Source organism: Danio aesculapii, chromosome 1 (genome assembly GCF_903798145.1).
Source record: "Danio aesculapii chromosome 1, fDanAes4.1, whole genome shotgun sequence".
Lineage (NCBI taxonomy): Eukaryota > Metazoa > Chordata > Actinopteri > Cypriniformes > Danionidae > Danio > Danio aesculapii.
The window spans coordinates 52,583,649-52,602,143 of record NC_079435.1 but is presented as its reverse complement, the minus strand read 5'-3'; the positions used below and the strand labels follow the sequence as shown (position 1 = coordinate 52,602,143).

Below are 18,495 nucleotides of genomic sequence, written 5' to 3'. Positions count from 1 at the left end.
CACGGGGAAAACATGCAAACCTCACACAGAAACGTCAACTGGCCCAGCCAGGGCTTGAACCAGCGACCTCCTTGCTATGAGGCGACAGTGCTAACCACGTTTTTGCCGCATTTTTTACTTTAATTTTAATACAATATCATAAATTAACCATTTTCATCTAAAATGATACCGTATGTGATAAGCAGCTCCTCAGTCAATGTGAAAATATTTTCACAGTTGTTTACTATGTTATTACTGTATTTCCCACATTTTTAAAATACAAAAATAGAGAAATAAGTTGCATTTAAAAAACAGATGAGTCCATTTATTTGATTATATAACTGTTTATCAGAACATATTATCTGAGAATTAAATAATAATCAATAATTAAAAGACATTTCTTCTAATTAACATTAACCCATAGCTCAAAACTGTTCATAAAAGTGTATATAATAATGTACATACTTATTTCTAACAAAATGACATGAAGATAACAAATATTAATCCGTAAAGTTTTTAAATAAAATACATCTATTTTTATAAGTTTATATATAAACTTTCACTTTCAGATGATAAAAATGTGCAATGGATGGTCAATACTAACAATACATGCAGTCATATGCATCCTTATCCAATTCAGTCCAAGATAGGTGAGATATAGGGAAAGGGCTAAACATATTTTACAAAAATAGTTTTGATACCCCGAGTGAAATGAGCTGAACTGAGAAATACGAAAACATTTTTTAAAGGTTAAGTCTCAAACATATTGTGCATTTGGAGGTGTTATAAAGCATTTGCATAATTTGTTTCTTTATTAAGGGATATACATTTTAAAGAAGCATTTATATATCATCTTTGACTCAAAATAGACCTCAATGGATTAATTTACTCACTAATAGGCGACACATTGTAATAACAAACAAACATATTGTTCATTATACACACACACACACACACACATATATATATATATATATATATATATATATATATATATACACACACACACACACACACACATATATATACATATATATATATATATATGTGTGTGTGTGTGTGTGTTCAAATTGTAATTAAGCTAGACAAAATGTATAACCATACATTTTTTTGCAGTGCATCATACATTCCCCATGAAGACTTGAGAACATTTATTTTTTACTTCACACTATATCTCAGTAACTTTTTTTTTTGCGTGAAAAAATTGTGATTTTGGCAGAAAAATAATAAAATAGTTATTTAACAATTAACTAATCATTCTTTCACTACTTCAATTTGGCATTAAACATTAAATAACTTAATGTAATAATTTTTTAAAAACAAAAATATATATAATTTAGTAATTGTAGTTTACAAAATAAGTCAAGAGTGGCTATTAAATTCAAGTATTAGAATGTACATAACAAACAGTGAATCAGAGATACAACAGAAATGGAGCAGGTTTACAAAAATAAACATTTGAGGAAATTACAGTGGATGAGTGTCGGTTATTGGCTTGGCTTGTTCGTTATTTCCAGCGATTGATCCTGCGTAACTGTATGTATGCAAATGTCATACACACCAGTATAATTCCCAGAAGCGCCACCTCATTCTGCCAGAAACCCCACACACTGTAGTCGATCCCCTGAGACTCTAGATACAGCTCTCCTGGCAGTCTGAACATGAACAGGAAGACAACAAACAAACAGACAAGCAAACAAACAAACCGAAGATGTAAACAATTATAGTAGTTGCTATAAATGTACACTACCTGACAAATATCTTGTCATATATCCAAGTTTTAGGAACAACAAATAATAACTTGACTTCTAGTTGATCATTTGGTATCAGAAGTGGCTTATATGAAAGGAGAAGGCCTCTAGATTATGCTTATTTTACCAAAATAAAATATGATCATGCCTTGATTTTTAATTATTTAATTAGGACAGTAAGATCTGACTTTACTTAGACAGAAGTCTTGTCACTTAACAGAAATAATGTCCAGTATAGAATATAAAGTCATGGTGCAGTGGAAACAGAATGAATATTGTGTATGACTCCCATGAGCTTGGAGGACTGCATCCATACATCTCTGCAATGACTCAAATAACTTATTAATAAAGTCATCTGGAATGGCAGATCTTTCATTCCAATCATTTAATTCAATAAAAACCCATCTCATACTAATGCCATGTTTTGATCAGTCGTGTGCTTATCTGTTATGATATGGAGAAGGTCATCCAGTTAAGTTATAAAACTCTGAACTTTCAGTGAACTGCCATTACGTTATCTTAATACAGTTTAACCAACTTACGTAGCATTGCCACTGTGGAGGACCAGCCCTTTCATTTCATTTATAGTCACAGCCTACACAAAAAAGCAGCACATAATCATGTTATAATCAGTGCTGCTTATGTAATCTCAGAATGTGTAAACATACATTAAAAAGCAAGCTCTGCACTCTTATTTATATCATGCATTGTACTTTATGCATTCACTTTGTAATGTCTCTTACATCGAGTCCATATTTGAAGATACTGATCCACTTGAGCCAGGACAGCCAGTTGAGCATGGAGTTCAGATTCACTAGAAACCCTCCGAACACCTGAAAGAGAGAAAGAAAGACTGTAAAAAAATTGGGACAACATAAAGAAATTAAGTTAACTCAAAGTTTTACAGATTTAAGTGGATTGAACATAAAACAATTAAGTTGTAGCAAAAAAATAAATAAATCAAGAATTGTGTTGTTTCAGCTCATTTTAAATAAGTAGTTTGAACAAACAGCAAACATTATTTTTGAGTGAAAAAGAAAGAAACACACTCAACACACTCAAAACAGTGAAGATAATAGTGGACTTCAAAAGAAACCCCCCTGCTCTCCCCCCACTGAGTATCATGGACAGCATTGTGGCAGCAGTGGAGTCATTCAAGTTCCTAGACACCACCATCTCTCAGGACCTGAAGTGGGACACTCACATTGACTCCATTGTCAAAAAAGCTCAACAGAGGCTGTACTTTCTTCATTAGCTGAGGAAATTCAACCTTCCAAAGGAGCTGCTGAAACAGTTCTACACCTCCATCATTGAATCAGTCATCTGTACATCAATAACTGTCTGGTTTAACTCAGCTACTAAATCCGACCTCCGAAGTCTACGTCGAATAGTTTGGACTACTGAGCGAATCATTGATACATCCCTCCCTACTCTCCAAGACTATACTTGTCCAGAGTGAGCAGGAGGGCTGCCAAAATCACTCTGGACCCCTCACACCCAGCACACTGCCTCTTTGAACTTTTACCTTCTGGTCGACGCTACAGAGCACTGCGCACCAGAACAGCCTGAGACAGAAACAGTTGCGTAAAACATATGCTGGATAAGTTGGCGGTTCATTCTGCTGTGGCAGCCCCAGATTAATAAAAGGGACTAAGTCGAAAAGGGAATGAATGAATGAATGAATACACTTGTCAATTTGTATATTTGCATTCACTACTTACTTCTATTATTAAAATATAATAAAATATAATATATTTATTATCTGCTTATTGTCCTGTCTCTGTAATTCTGTTGCACTGTAGAAGCTCTGTCACCAAAACAAATTCCTTGTATGTGTGAACATACCTGGCAATAAAGCTCTTTCAGATTCTGATTCTGATATTTAAGCAAGCATAAGTAACTGTATATAAATTACCTTAACCTGAAAAGTAATCCCTCACTTCACATTTACAATTTTCATTTTAAATTTTCAATGAATAAAGTAATTTGATAACAGTAACTAATTACTTTGTAACTAATTAAACACAAAACTGAACAGAATTAAAGGGACCTATTATGTAAAATTAATTTTATAAGGGGTTTAAACACAGTTGTGTGACAAAAGTCAGTGAATTTCACCGGTTTCTAATGGTAAATAAGTATTCATTTTATTTTTTATAATTAAACTTGATAAAAACAGACTGCAGAAACACTTTGATTGATATTTTCCCTTTGTATGTGTCATCAGAGGGGGAAAGCCCCGCCTATTAGTGACAATCTATCCCTCATTAGCATAGAACCTTGGTCTTGTTTTTGAATCTGTCACTATACTGACACACAGACATTTCTAGCTTTGCACTCTTTTGAAAGAAGCACAATCTTATTTGAATTTAAAGCGACAGTCACCAAAATCAAAAGAGATAAATAAAACATTATCGGTGTGGTATTTTGAGCTGAAACCTCACATACACACATCATAGACTTAAATGACATATTGTAAAAATGGGCATAATAAGTGCCCTTTAAAGAAAACACAAGCTTATGAGCAAGTGGGTGTTGAAATCTGACCATCATGAAGACGAAAGGCAAGGCGATGAGGATGTTGGCCATGGCGAAAGTGCTCACGCTGGCACTGACCAGAAAGGCCAAACTCACTCCTGCTAGACTGACTAGAGACATGGTCAACGCGAAGCAGAGGAAGGATGTGAATGCTGGATTCAACCCTGTATACAAATACATATATTCATTTACTGTGCATATTTGTTAAATTTAGAGTACAGCATGTGCTGATGTTGATGTTTATCACAGTATTATGTGAAACAGAGTGTGTTTTTACCCATCATGTAGTAGGAAATGCTGGAGAAGATTAAAATCGGTACAATGCGATTTGGTAACAGATCCACAAACACCTTGGAGAGGAAATACACAGATGTACGGTAATATCCTCCAGAGTTTTCATGCCTAAAACACACACACACAGAATTGTTTTTTTTTAAGTAAGGTAAATGAACAAGTGAAGTTTGTTTACATACATAACATGCACATATAATCCAGACACATAAATGTAAGTGTTATTATTACTATTCAATCTGTCATCCTGAAAAATATCTGAATTAATGCTTAAAATAAAATGCCCAAACGATCAAATATAAAATGAAAAGCTAATTCAGAAATATTCATATCTACTATAATGTTGTATCAATGAAATATCTGAAACATCAAATACAATTATAAGGAAGTTGATAATATCATACTCACACAAAAATTGCTCGCTCATTAATGAAGAGCTCTACTGCTGATAAGTTGCCAAAAACCATGTTGATGATGAGAAAGAAGAAAGCACCAATCCTGCAAACACACAGAAATGAAGAACGGATAGATAGATGAGTGATTTGATAAATGAATGGATGAGAAGATTGAACAATGAATACGGTTTTGCATGGTTATGTGGCTGGATAAATGGATGAGTGGATGGATTAATGACTCGATGAATGTACGAGTGAACGGGTGGATGGGCAGATGAGTGGATGAACGGATGAGTGGATAAGGGATGCACAGATGAATGGTGCCTAGATGGATGAATGAATGAATGTATACATGACCGGACCTATGGAGAAGTCATTGGATAAGTAGATGGACAAATGAATGGATGAGTGAACAACTGCATTGGTGAATGGATGGATAGATAAATGTTTGGTTGGATGAGTGGGGGTCTGAATGGACGGATTTGTGGCTGGATCTATGTATAAGTAATTGGATGAGCATATGGATAAATGAATGGATGAGTGAACACATGAATGGGTGGATGAACCGATGAGTAGATGGATGAATGAGTGGGTGTCTGGATGGATGAATGGATAGATGTGTGGCTGAACCCATGTATAAGTCATTGGATGAGTAGATGGATAAAAGGATGGATGAGTGAACAACTGATTTGGTGAATGGATGGATGAATGAATAAGTGGATGGATAGATGGATGAGTGGGAGTCTGAATGGATGATTGAATTCATTTGTGGCTGGATCTATGTATAAGTAATTGGGTGAGTCGATGGAAAAATGGATGGATGAGTGAACACATGAATTGGTGAATGGATGGATGAGTGGGTGTCTGGATGGATGAATGGATAGATGTGTGGCTGGATCCATGTCTAAATCATTGAATGAGTAGATGGATAAATGGATGGATGAGTGAACAACTGATTTGGTGAGTGGATGGATGAATGAATAGTTGGATGGATGGATGGATGGATGGATGGATGGATGAGTGGGAGTCTGAATGGATGAATGAATGTGTGGCTGGATCTATGTATAAGTAATTGGGTGAGTCGATGGATAAATGGATGGATGAGTGAACACATGAATGGGTGGATGAATGGATGAGTAGATGGATGGATGAGTGGGTGTCTGAATGGAATAATGGATAGATGTTTGGCTGGATCTATGTAGTTCATTAAATGAATAGATGGATAATTGGATGGATGAGTGAACAACTGCATTGGTGAATGGATGGATGGATTAATAGTTGGATGTATGGATGGATGGATGGATGGATGAGTGGGAGTATGAATGGATGAATGAATGTGTGGCTGGATCTATGTATAGGTAATTGGATGAGTAGATGGATAAATGAAAAGATGAGTGAACGCATGAATGGGTGAATGAACGAATGAGTAGATGGATGGATGAGTGGGCTGGAATGTGGCTGGATCTATGTAGGTCATTGGATGAGTAGATGGATAAATGGATGGATGAGTGAACAACTGCATTGGTGAATGGATGGATGAGTGGGAGTATGAATGGATGAATGTGTGGCTGGATCTATCTATAAGTAATTGGGTGAGTCGATGGATAAATGGATGGATGAGTGAACACATGAATGGATGGATGGACGGATGAGTAGATGGATGGATGAGTGGGTGTCTGGATGGATGAATGGATAGATGTGTGGCTGGATCCATGTATAAGTCACTGGATGAGTAGTTGGATAAATGGATGGATGAGTGAACAACTGATTTGGTGAATGGATGGATGGATGGATGGATGGATGGATTGATGGATGGAAGAATGGTTGGATGGACGGACGGATGAGTGGGAATCTGAATGAATGAATGGATAGGTGTGTGGCTGTATCTATGTATAAGTAATTTGATGAGTATGGATAAATGAATGGATGAGTGAACAACTGATTTGGTGAATGGATGAATGGAAGAATTGAATGAATAAATAGTTGAGTGGATGAATGGATAAGCGGGTGTCTGAATGGATGATGTCTGGCTAGATCCATGTTTAAGAAATGAATGGTTGGATGGATAAATTGATGAGTGGATGATGTTTGAACAGGTGAGTGGGTGAGTGGATGGATCGATAGATAAATAAAGGATGGCTAGACAGATTAGTGGATGGATGAATGGATTGATGAATGAATGATAGGGGTGGATGATGGACTGATGGATTGATGATGAGTAGAAGGATGAGTAGATGGATGGATTGATGGATGGATGGGAGAATGGGTGGATGGATAGATGGATGGATGGATTGATGTTTAGGTGGGAGAATTTAAAGACGCATGGGTGGATGGACGAGTGGGTGGGTGGACGGATGCATGGTGGATAAATCCTAATGTGTAAATGTATGAGTGGATGAATGTGTGGGTAAATGGATGGATGCATGGCTATATGGATGGATGTGTGTTTGTACAGCTAGATGAGTGTATGCATGGAGAGTCAGATGAATGGACAGATAGACAGTGAATGTGGCAGCACCTGTTCTGTAGGGCTTCAGGAAGAGTTAAAGGCATCTGATAGTAGATGAGTCCAATCAGCAGAGCAAAGAGGATGTTCATTCCAATCTGAGCATACGACGTCTGAGGATTCCTGACAACATTCAGGCCTGTCCTCCAACACACCACCTTTAACTACAAAAAATATTTAATTATATAATTTACACAAGCAGACACATGTAAAAAGGCATAAAAACAATTATAAAGGTTTATGACTCTCTGTTCGTTTCACCCATAGCTGACCTGATAACAGCAGTGAGCTGAAGGTGAACAGCGGGTCAAGTTAGCATACTGGTTAACCATTTACTTAGTAAGCAGACACGCTGAAGGGTTTTTTATGAAACAAACCTGGTAGCAAAAGGACGTGACATAGGATGGTGCTTTGCTCTTGGCTTCAGATGAAGAATCTGATGGTCCAGTGATGCACTTCAGCTCCTCGTCCACAGCGGTGCAGAACTGAGACTCTCTGTAAAGCTCAGCCAATGACTTCTCTGAGTGAGCAACAGAGACAAACTTTAATCTACGGCTGCGAGATATCGGAAAAATCTGACAGTGCGATATTTTACATAATATACAGTTGAAGTCAATATTATTAGCCATCATGTGATTTTTTTAAACTAAAATATTTCCCAAATGATGTTTAACAGAGCGAGGAATTTTTCACAGTATTTCTGATAATATTTTTTCTTCTGGAGAAAGTCTTATTTGTTTAATTTCAGCAATGATTTGCCTGACTACCTTAACTTGTATAGTTAAACTAATTACCCTACTTAAGCCTTTACGCTGAATAAAATATTATATCTAGTAAAATATTATGTCCTGTCATCAAGGCAGAGATTAAAGAAATGGGGTATCTGCACACGGACTATAGTCAGCCAGCCTCAGGGCTTCCTGTTTATTGTTGTCTCATTCAAAATCGCCGCATTTAAGATCTGATTTCTTTTAAAACAAGCGATCTTCACTGCCTGGCTGAGATACAATATAAAGTGGGTCTCAGACCAAACAAGAAGCACTTCATTCAATTATATTTTCTGCGCCATGTCTATAAAATATGCAAATTAATTTTACTCCAGTATTTTCAACGGAGTTTCTGTGCTGACCTGCGGCTAATGACGGCGCCTGCATTTTAACAGTCTTTACTCTCTTTTTACGCTTTAACAACTAAATGAATGCTTAAGTCTATTTATCTTATTATATTTGAATTACATTACAACATCGATGCTGTAAAAGTAACCATATGAAGCTGAAAATAGTCACATAAATCTCTCACTGGATGTTCATCATTGGCTGAAAAACACTAGCTGTGCATAGAGCCCATTAGTTATTAAACCTATTCTGATTAGAAATGTGTTGAAATCTTCTCTCCAAAAGCAAAGATAACTAAAACAGAGCAAAGATACAAGCTACAATAAATAATACACTGTGTACAAATATATAATAAACCATGCTTTATGGTTGTCTACAGAGCCTAACAGTATTCAGGTACAGAAATTAAATAATCAAATGTAAAATAACTGTAGAGTTTCAATCATAAATGATGATTTATAAATAATCAAATGAAAAAAAAAATCTTTATCCAAGCTACAAATGGTACAGCTTCTTTTATATGAAATGTATATTCTTGTATATAGTAACAATAGCACAGAACACTAATGAATCGACATACGCTGATGTCTCAGTCAGTGCATGAATATGAAATACAGTACCTGTTGGCATTGAAGTAGCTGTCTCTCCATTGGTTATGTCTAGAAAGAAATCTGCAGGGTTGTTGAAAGCATCACGCTCATAACCTGATGAACAGATGTGAAATTAATTAACGATGAATTTAATATTTGAAAAATTTTCCATTGTACAGCAAAAGGATGATAGAGATATTGTTCAATCCAATTCAGCATTAGTATAGCGCTATTCACAACAATTATTATTCATTCGTTCATTTTCAGCCTTATCCCTTTATTGATCAGGGGTCGCCACAGTGGAATGAACCACCAACTTATCCAGCATATGTATTACACAGCGGATGCCCTTCCAGCAGCAACCCAACACTGGGAAACACCCATTCACACACATACACTACGGACAATTTAGCTTACCCAATTCACCTATAGCGCATGTCTTTGGACTTGTTGGGGAAACCGGAGAACCCAGAGGAAATTCACGCAAACACGAGGAGAACATGCAAACTCTTCACAAAAATGCCAACTGACCCAGCTGAGGCTCGAACCAGCGACGTTCTTGTTGTGAGGTGATCGTGCTACCCACTGCGCCACCGTAACACCCAAAAATGATTGTATTTTATGTAATTAAAAATGTAGTAATGTTTTAAAATATATAATTACTTCAATTTTTATTATTCATACATTCATTCACTTTCTTCAGCTTAGTCCCTTATTCATCACAGCGGAATGAACTGCCAACTATTCCAACATATGTTTTACACAGCCGATGCTCTCTCAGCCGGAACCCATTACTGGGAAACACCCATACACAATCACACTAACACACACACACTCATACACTACAGCCAATTTAGTTTACTCAATTCACCTATAGCGCATGTCTTTGGACTGTGGTGGAAACCAAAGCACCCAGAGTTCTTCCCTCACGGGGAGAACATGCAAACTCCACTTTTATTATTATTTTATTATTAGAATTAAATTAATAAACTGTTTTATTGATTCTTTTTCTTCTATATCTTTTTTCTTTATCTTTTCTTCTATAAAATGTTGTGCATTGTAGAAAATAATGTATAAGTTCTCTTGTTCTTGGTCAAAGAAACCAACAATAAAATAAATAATTCATTATAAAAAATTGCACTTTGATGCCATCATAAGATTACTCTATTTATATATTAGTTAAAATAAAATATATTAAAAAACACTTTAGTATTTACCTAAGCTGGATGAGATTTGTCTTATATAAAATGTTAGTATTTCATTCATATTTATGTATAGCCAATCATTCCTTTTACCCAGACTCTGGAAGTAGTCCATGGCTTTTCCAGCAGGGCCAGCATAAACGGTTTCTCCTTTATGCAACAGCGTCAAGTGATCAAAGAGCCTAAAGATTGAATAACGTGGCTGGTGGATTGAGAAAATGATAGTTCTGCCACCCCGTGACAACCTGAGAATCAGAGTTGAAGAGATAAGATAAAAAAGACATAAACATAAAGATTTCTGCAGGTTACAGAGCAAGCAGAGGTTAAGCCAGGGCTATGTTGAAGTACAGTTGAAGTCAAAAGCCCTTCTGTGAATTTATTTTTCAAATATTTCCCAAACGATGTTTAACAGAGCAAGAAAATTTTCATAGTATTTTCCATAATATTTTTTCTTCTGGAGAAAGTCTTATTTGTTTTATTTCGGCTAGAATAAAAGCAGTTCTTAATTTTTTTTTTTTATTTTAGGGTCAAAATTATTAGCCCCCATAAGCAATATTTTTATCGATTGTCTACTGAACAAACCATCATTATACAATGACTTGCCAAATTATCCTAACTTGTCTAGTTAACCTAATTAACCCAGTTAAGCCTTTTAATAAGCAGAACACTTGTGTCTTAAAAAATATCTAGTAAAATATTGTTCTGTCATCAGGGCACAGATAAAAGAAATCAGTTATTAGAAATTAGTTATTAAAACTATTATGCTTAGAAATGTGTTGAAAAAAATCATGTTTCAGGAGGGCTAATAATTCAGGAGGGCTATTAATTCTGACTTCAACTGTATACCGTATTAACCCCTGTGAAGGAGTGTGTACCTGTGCAGTAGAGCAATGATGCTGTTGGCAGTGTTGGAGTCCAGGCCTGTGGTAGGTTCATCCAGAAACAGAAGAGTTGGAGACGTGATGAGCTCCATTCCTATACTACAGCGCTTTCTTTCTCCCCCTGACACACCTCTTATAAACTCAGTACCAATCTGGAAGAAAGACGATATCTACTTAACATATTTAACTGACATCTATTGTTCAGGGGGTATTTTTAAATCAATTGAAAATTTTACTTGAGTAAAAAGATATTTCTAAAACAGTTTTGTGGGTTTTCTTACTTAATTTTTTCTAATCAATTCAGATTACCTCAAAACATTAAAACAAAAACTAATTTTAGCTACTTTGCTCACATAACGGCATTCTTCCATGATGTTAGCAGAACTGTACAATTTCATTTTGTACTAAAACGACATGTTTGACAAGTGCATGGCGCATGTTTGTCTCTCATTAACAGTCACAATGTTTGTTAAATCTTTATTGAAATATCAAATAAATTAATTTGTGCAGCCTAAACATCACATAGACTCAAATCTTAATGATTAAGTGTTTGTCAATGGGCTACATGTGCACAGACTTTTAATTTTCAGCTAGGCAGCCCGAGGGCTTCCGGTGACCTGTCTTTCCATTGCAAAATTGTCATGTTTAAGATCTGATTTCTTTTAAAATCTGCGATCTTCACTGCGTTTTAGATATAGGATATTAAGTGAGTCTCAGATCGGTCAAGAAGCACTGCATTAAATTCCATTTCCCCAAGGCATGTCTTTAAATATGACGGTTTATTTTACCCCAGTATTTTCAATGTAGTTTCTGCGCTAGCCTGTTGCTACTGACGGCACTAGTGGTCTTTCATCTCGTTTTACGCTTGAACAACTTAATGAATGCTTAAGTTTAAGTGAATGTATTGTAATTACATTACAACATCGATGCTGTAAAAACAACCTTGTGAAATTGAAAATAGTCACATTAAGCGTTCACCGGACGTTTATCGTTAGCTTTAAAACTCTAGCTGTGCATATAGCTTGTGTTATTGCATCTATCAAAGAGAGCCATTTTTATAGTGTAGACTTGCATGCATTTAGTTAGGGATCATGCTTTACAATTTCAGTTCCGCCTAATGAATATTCTCAGAAATAATTCACTCATAAATAAAAATTATTGCTTATGTAATGTTTAAAAGTCATGTTTATGTAATGTTGGTCTATTAAATACAATGAACTTTCTTCAATATTAAAGTGAAATTAACTCATTTTATTAATTTTACTGTGTGGTTTTACAGCATTGACCAGATTTTTTTCAAATATTACTATTTTAAAAACAAATGTATTATTTCACTATTTATTCATTTTAATAAAAGTAAATAAATGTACATTTAAACATACTTAATTAAAAAGTAGATACATAATTACCATTATAATTACAGGACTGTTATGTTTATTAAACTAGCAAAATTGTTTTTTTTTTTGGACAAGGCAAAAATAAAATTAAGAACAAATAAAAATAATTATACTACAGTTGCAATCAGAATTATTAGCCCCCCTTTGAATTTATTTTCTTTTTTAAATATTTCCCTATTGCTGCTTAACAGAACAAGGGAATTTTCACAGTACGTCTGATCATATTTTTTCTTCTGGAGAAAGTCTTATTTGTTTTATTTCGGCTAGAATAAAAGCTGTTCTTAATTTCTTAAAAACCATTTTAAAGTCAATATTATTAGCCCATTTAAGCTTTATATTTCTTTCAATAGTCTACAGAACAAACCATCATTATACAATAACTTGCCTAATTACTAGGGCCAGACAGAATCTGTGGACGTTTTTTGCTATTTCTGCTGAGAATTTTGGTAATAATCTGTGGATTTCTGCGGAATTATTTTGAGAGCATCATAACTAAAACCTTAATATATGAAATAAAAAAACATATATATTATATAAATATTTATAATGTTTAAAATGCAAATCCAATTAGATTCACTTTATTTGGTAAATAAAGCAAGTCTCTCATATAATAAATCTACTAAAAGACAGAAAAGAAAATATTACTGTACAAACTGCATTGTACATAAATCAGATGAACATTTTCATATTAGTCAATAATATTACTGTAATTAATTTAAAAACTGAATAAATATAGATTTACACACATTTACTCAAGTAAATAAACAGAATTAATGATGGGCTAAAAATCTGTGTAAAATCTGCGCAATTCTGCGCGCACAGATTCTGTGTGGGCCTACTAATTACCCTAACCTGCCTAGTTAACCTAATTAACCTAGTTAAGCCTTAAAATGTCACTTTAAGCTGTGTAGAAGTGCCTTGAAAAATATCTAGTCAAATATTTACTGTCATCATGGCAAAGATCAAATAAATCAGTTATTAGAAATGAGTTATTAAAACTATTATGTTTAATAATGTGTTGAAAAAATCTTCTCTTCGTTAAACAGAAATTGAGGAAAAAAATGAACAAGGAGGGCTAATAATTCAGGGGGGTTAATAATTCTAATTGCAGCTGTATATCAATTTTAGTTTTGCGTCTTTGTAATGAGTGTTCTACCTGTAGATCTCAGTTTCTCAATAATCTAATATGCAATTGTCATAGCATTTACATTTCATTACTTTACTAGTTATTTGAGCTGCTGTCAGAAAAGGCTTTAAATGATCCACCAACTGCAGATTATGAGTCCTTTACGTATACTGATTTGACATAATGACACAAGGATAAACAGTATTACCAGCTTACTGCTGTGAATTAGGTTAAAGAGACACTTTTTAACAATGTCTGGCTGGTTGTTCAGAAAATGATCATTGATTGACTCATGATAGTCACAGTTTTTGAGCCCAAAATAAAGGAATAAAGTAATATTTGCACTTTTAAATTAGTTTCTACCCAAATTATATCTAGACATTAAAAAAAGATGCATAATAAACTGAATTCAACCTTGGTGTCTGCACAGTCCTCCAGTCCAAGCTCCTCGATGATGCTCTCCACCTTTTTTTTCTTATCAGCACTGGAAAACTGTTCTCTTGGTAAGCGCAGATTTCCAGAGAATAAAAGATTCTCCCGCACAGTCAGAGTACCCATCAGGACATCATCCTAGATAGACACACAAGCAGAGAGCAAAGAAAATGCTGGACATTAATCCAATCGTTTGATCATAAAGCAAAAGAATAGAAAATGATAATAATGCATTCTGGCAGCATGGTGGCTCAGTGGTTAGCACTGTCCCCTCACAGCAAGAAGGTTACTGGTTCGAGTCCCGGCCAGTTGGCATTTCTGTGTGGCGTTTGTATGTTCTTCCTGTGTTGACGTGGGTTTCCTCCGGGTGCAGTCCAAAGACATGCGCAATATGTGAATTGGGTAAACTAAATTGGCCATGGTGTAGGAGTGTGTGTGGGTGTTTCCCAGTACTGGGTTGCAGCTGGAAGGGCATGCGCTGCGTAAAACATATGCCGGAATAGTTGGTGGCTCATTCTGCTGTGGTGACCCCTGATGGATAAGGGACTAAGCCAAAGGAAAATGAATGAATAATGCATTCTCACCTGTACTACATAAGCAGACATGAGTCGGAGGTCAGAGGTCACAAGCTTGTTGTCAACCAGAACTTGACCTGAGCGCAAACCACGAGGATCCTTGCGACCAGCCATCACGTCTAACAGCCTTCGGATAGAAAAGGTTATAAATGGTGCACGTAGACATTTGTAACCTTTGTATGGTCTAATGATTTTGTGAGCATCTTACGATGTTTTGCCGCTTCCTGTTGCTCCCATGATTGCATTCAGTCCTGTTTTCATGATTCCACTATAAAACAAAAAGAAAAGGACAATAACAAAACATTCATTACTGTAGGTGCACTGTTAAACGGTTTATCAAATAAGAAATGTGCTTCATGTGGCAACATCTAAATTAAAAACTATATATTTTATGACCTGTTCACCAATTAAAGTTATTTGAAAGAGTATATACAACATATACACACACTAGTGTTTAAAAGATACAAAAAAAAGGCATGTTTATTAAGGAAAGATGCATCAAATTATGCAAAAGTGACATCAAAATGTGATTATAATGTTACAAAAGATTGCTATTTACATTTTAATTGCTGACTATATGATTTGTATTTATTAAAACACTCAAATAATAATAATAAGAAGAAACGGTTGAAGATTGTCACCATCAAATCGGCATATAAGGCTGATCATGTGACACTGAAGACAAGAGAAATCATGCTGAAAGTTCATGAATGTAGCAGTAAAAATATTGCAAACTTACTAGTTTATTACTGTATATTTGATCAAACAAATGCTGTATGGTCAGCAAATATAGATAAGCATATCTAAACTATATAAAAGCATGAAAAACTATACTGACAACAAACCTTTGTTAAAGTTTACAATTTATCATTATGCTTATTGTTAGACTTAAACACAAATGCTTAAACCAGTGGTCTCAAAATCAGTTCCTGGAGAGCCGCAGCTCTGCACAGTTAAGCTCCAACCAGATCCAGCTCACACCTGCTTAATAGTCTCTAGTAGTCTTGAACACCTTGATTAGGTGGATCAGCTGTGTTTGATTAGGGCTGGAACAAAACTGTGCAGAGCTGCAGCCCTCCAGGAAATGAGTTTGAGGCCTATGGTTTAAACATAAAACATTTTTATTATAAAATACGTGATAAAAATAACATTAATATTTCTTATGTTCTGGAATAAAAACATAATCCAAAATGTGGTGAAAATTATTTTAAAAATATAGTTTGGTTAAAGGAATTATGAAAATGTAAATAAAATTAAAAATATGTAAATAAATATGTAAATACAGTAAATATAATATAATTAAAAATGTAATAATGTAACTTAACAGAAGTTATTTTCCACATATCATATTTTAAAGTTAAACATCAGCGGTGTCATTTTAAATAAATAGATAAATAAATAAATAAATAAATAAATAAATAAATAAATAACATTTAAAAAATAATTGTTGAATAGAAGAATGCAAAAATAACACTTCTTTTGTGCACTCACTCTTTCTATTCTTATCTCTATAAACATTTAAAGTCAGCACAAATTTGGTGTAATATTTTCCATATCAGTCACTTTATTTCGCATATGAATCGCATATGAAGACTTTGATATCTCTGGAATGCACATCTTGAAGATAACAGTTATCGCAATCGAATTAATCTGCAATCAAAATCCAACAGCAAATTCCAGAACGTAAATTTCTTGTGTTCTGAAATAAAACACAATCCAAAACATCTTAAAAAATTATAAAAAAATATATAGTTTGGTTAAAGGAATTATGAAAATGTAAATAAAATTAAAAATAATTAAATAAATATGTAAATACAGTACATATAGTATAATTAGCAGGAAAAATTTAATAATGTAACTTAACAGAAGTTACATCCACATCATATTTGCGGGTCGAACATCAGCGGTGTTATATTCAGTAAAAAAATTATAATCAATTAATTAATTAACAAATAAATAAATAACATTTAAAATCAAATTGTTGAATAAGAATGCAAAAATAACACTTATCGCTCCTTCTATTCTTATCTCTATAAACATTTCAACAGATTTAGAGTCATATTTTCAATAACAATAGGTCAGTAACTTTATTTTGCATATGAAAAGCCCTGAAATGAACCGAAAGACTTTGATATGTCTGAAACGCACATCTTCAAGATAACAGTTATCGTTATTAAAATAATCTGCAATCAAAATCCGACAGCACAGCAGTGCATTTTGCTGCAAATACTCATGTGAGATGCAAATTATCATGTACAAAATCTGTTTCTACAGCACTTACCTGACATTTTTTAGGATGTCTCTCTCAGGTCCTCTCTTGCGGCACAGCCCACGGCTTTCTCTAATACAGTAGTGAATATTCTGGTATGTCAGAATTGGTCCTGGCACTTTTACATGCACTGTTGCGCCATCACTCTCCAAAGCAGGCAACATTTTTATCTCACACACCTCCATGGAGTTGAAGAGGAGAGACAAAGTGAGAAATATCCCAGTGAAATGAACAATCAAAAGACTGTTGATGCTCCACCCTTTCAGAACCTTTTATTCCAGATGACGACCTTTTAACCCATACAGAGCTCACTGCACGCCTCCTGCCAAAGTCCTCACATGCACAGGCTATATGTAACACCGCTTCTACTGTAAAACTCTTGTGCTTAGGTAACAAGATATAAAATGTTAAGGTTTGCACTTAACTTTCTTGAAGATGAAAGAATTATGATGTAATATCATGTGATGTACTCGTAATATTATTTTGGTTTAAATTACTTATATTTTATGGTTTAAAAATGTTTTCAGTGTCCATTTTTAAACATCTGTGGTGTCAAATTCAATAAATTACATTTTAAATCCTTTATCACATGGAGAGATGTTGATTATCCAACATCCATGTTGGTTATAAGCTTAATGTACCCTTAATGTATCAGTACTGCAACAAATTACTTGATTATCTTTTCTTTTTTTAAAGAAAAATCACTTTAAATGTGAGTATTAAATATGATATAACAGGTATTTGATGACCATTAACCATAAAAAAATGCAATTCTTTTATTATAAAACTAAACAAAATCAGCATTTAAGACTGGGACTTGTGATATTATATTAATATGATTTTTCATGAAAGTAGTGTGTTATGGGATTATAAATATCTCATTAACTTTATATCTTTCATAATTTTATCTTCATTTTAATATGAATTTCAGCAACTAGAACAAACATAACAGATATTTTAGCCTAGTTTGGACCTCTGAATAAAATCTTAAATGCTCCCATATAAAGGGTTTTCAGATCCCATGGACCCCCAAATATGATACTTGGAAAATACTTTCTGTTAAATTACATTATTACGTTTTCCTACTCATTATACTGTATATGCAGTCTTACATATTTATTTACTTTTATTGAAATTGTACCATAATTCATTTTAAACAAATGTATATAGTCTTTTAAAACTATATTTTAAAATATTATTTAAAATATAAAATATATATATAAAATATTTTTTAAAATCTTAGATAGCAATATTTTGTATTAATTATAATCACAAATATTAGATAACTTTAAGCCATAATTTGTTTTTATTTCTTATACTTTGCTGTTTTATACTTATAAATTGATATTAATAAACTGTTTGATTATTAATTGGCTATCCTATTTTTATTAAATTTAATTATTTATTAATTAGTTTGAAATTCGCTGCTTTCCAAAAGTAAAAATATG

At 34.0% G+C, this 18,495-nt stretch overlaps 1 protein-coding gene across 1 annotated transcript; it reads right to left on the bottom strand.

The window, feature by feature from the left end:
- Window positions 1-1,331: 1,331 nt before the first annotated feature.
- Window positions 1,332-17,305, bottom strand: abcg2b (ATP-binding cassette, sub-family G (WHITE), member 2b). Its single transcript, XM_056452770.1, has 15 exons — window positions 17,060-17,305; window positions 14,987-15,046; window positions 14,788-14,905; window positions 14,186-14,341; window positions 11,243-11,400; window positions 10,461-10,612; window positions 9,196-9,279; window positions 7,838-7,980; window positions 7,473-7,624; window positions 4,968-5,057; window positions 4,546-4,670; window positions 4,278-4,432; window positions 2,474-2,563; window positions 2,273-2,325; window positions 1,332-1,634 (listed from the first exon to the last, which is right to left on the bottom strand). The coding sequence occupies exons 1-15, from the start codon at window positions 17,230-17,232 to the stop codon at window positions 1,487-1,489; spliced, it is 1,857 nt and encodes a 618-aa protein (XP_056308745.1). The 5' UTR covers window positions 17,233-17,305; the 3' UTR covers window positions 1,332-1,486.
- Between the last annotated feature and the right edge of the window lie 1,190 nt (window positions 17,306-18,495).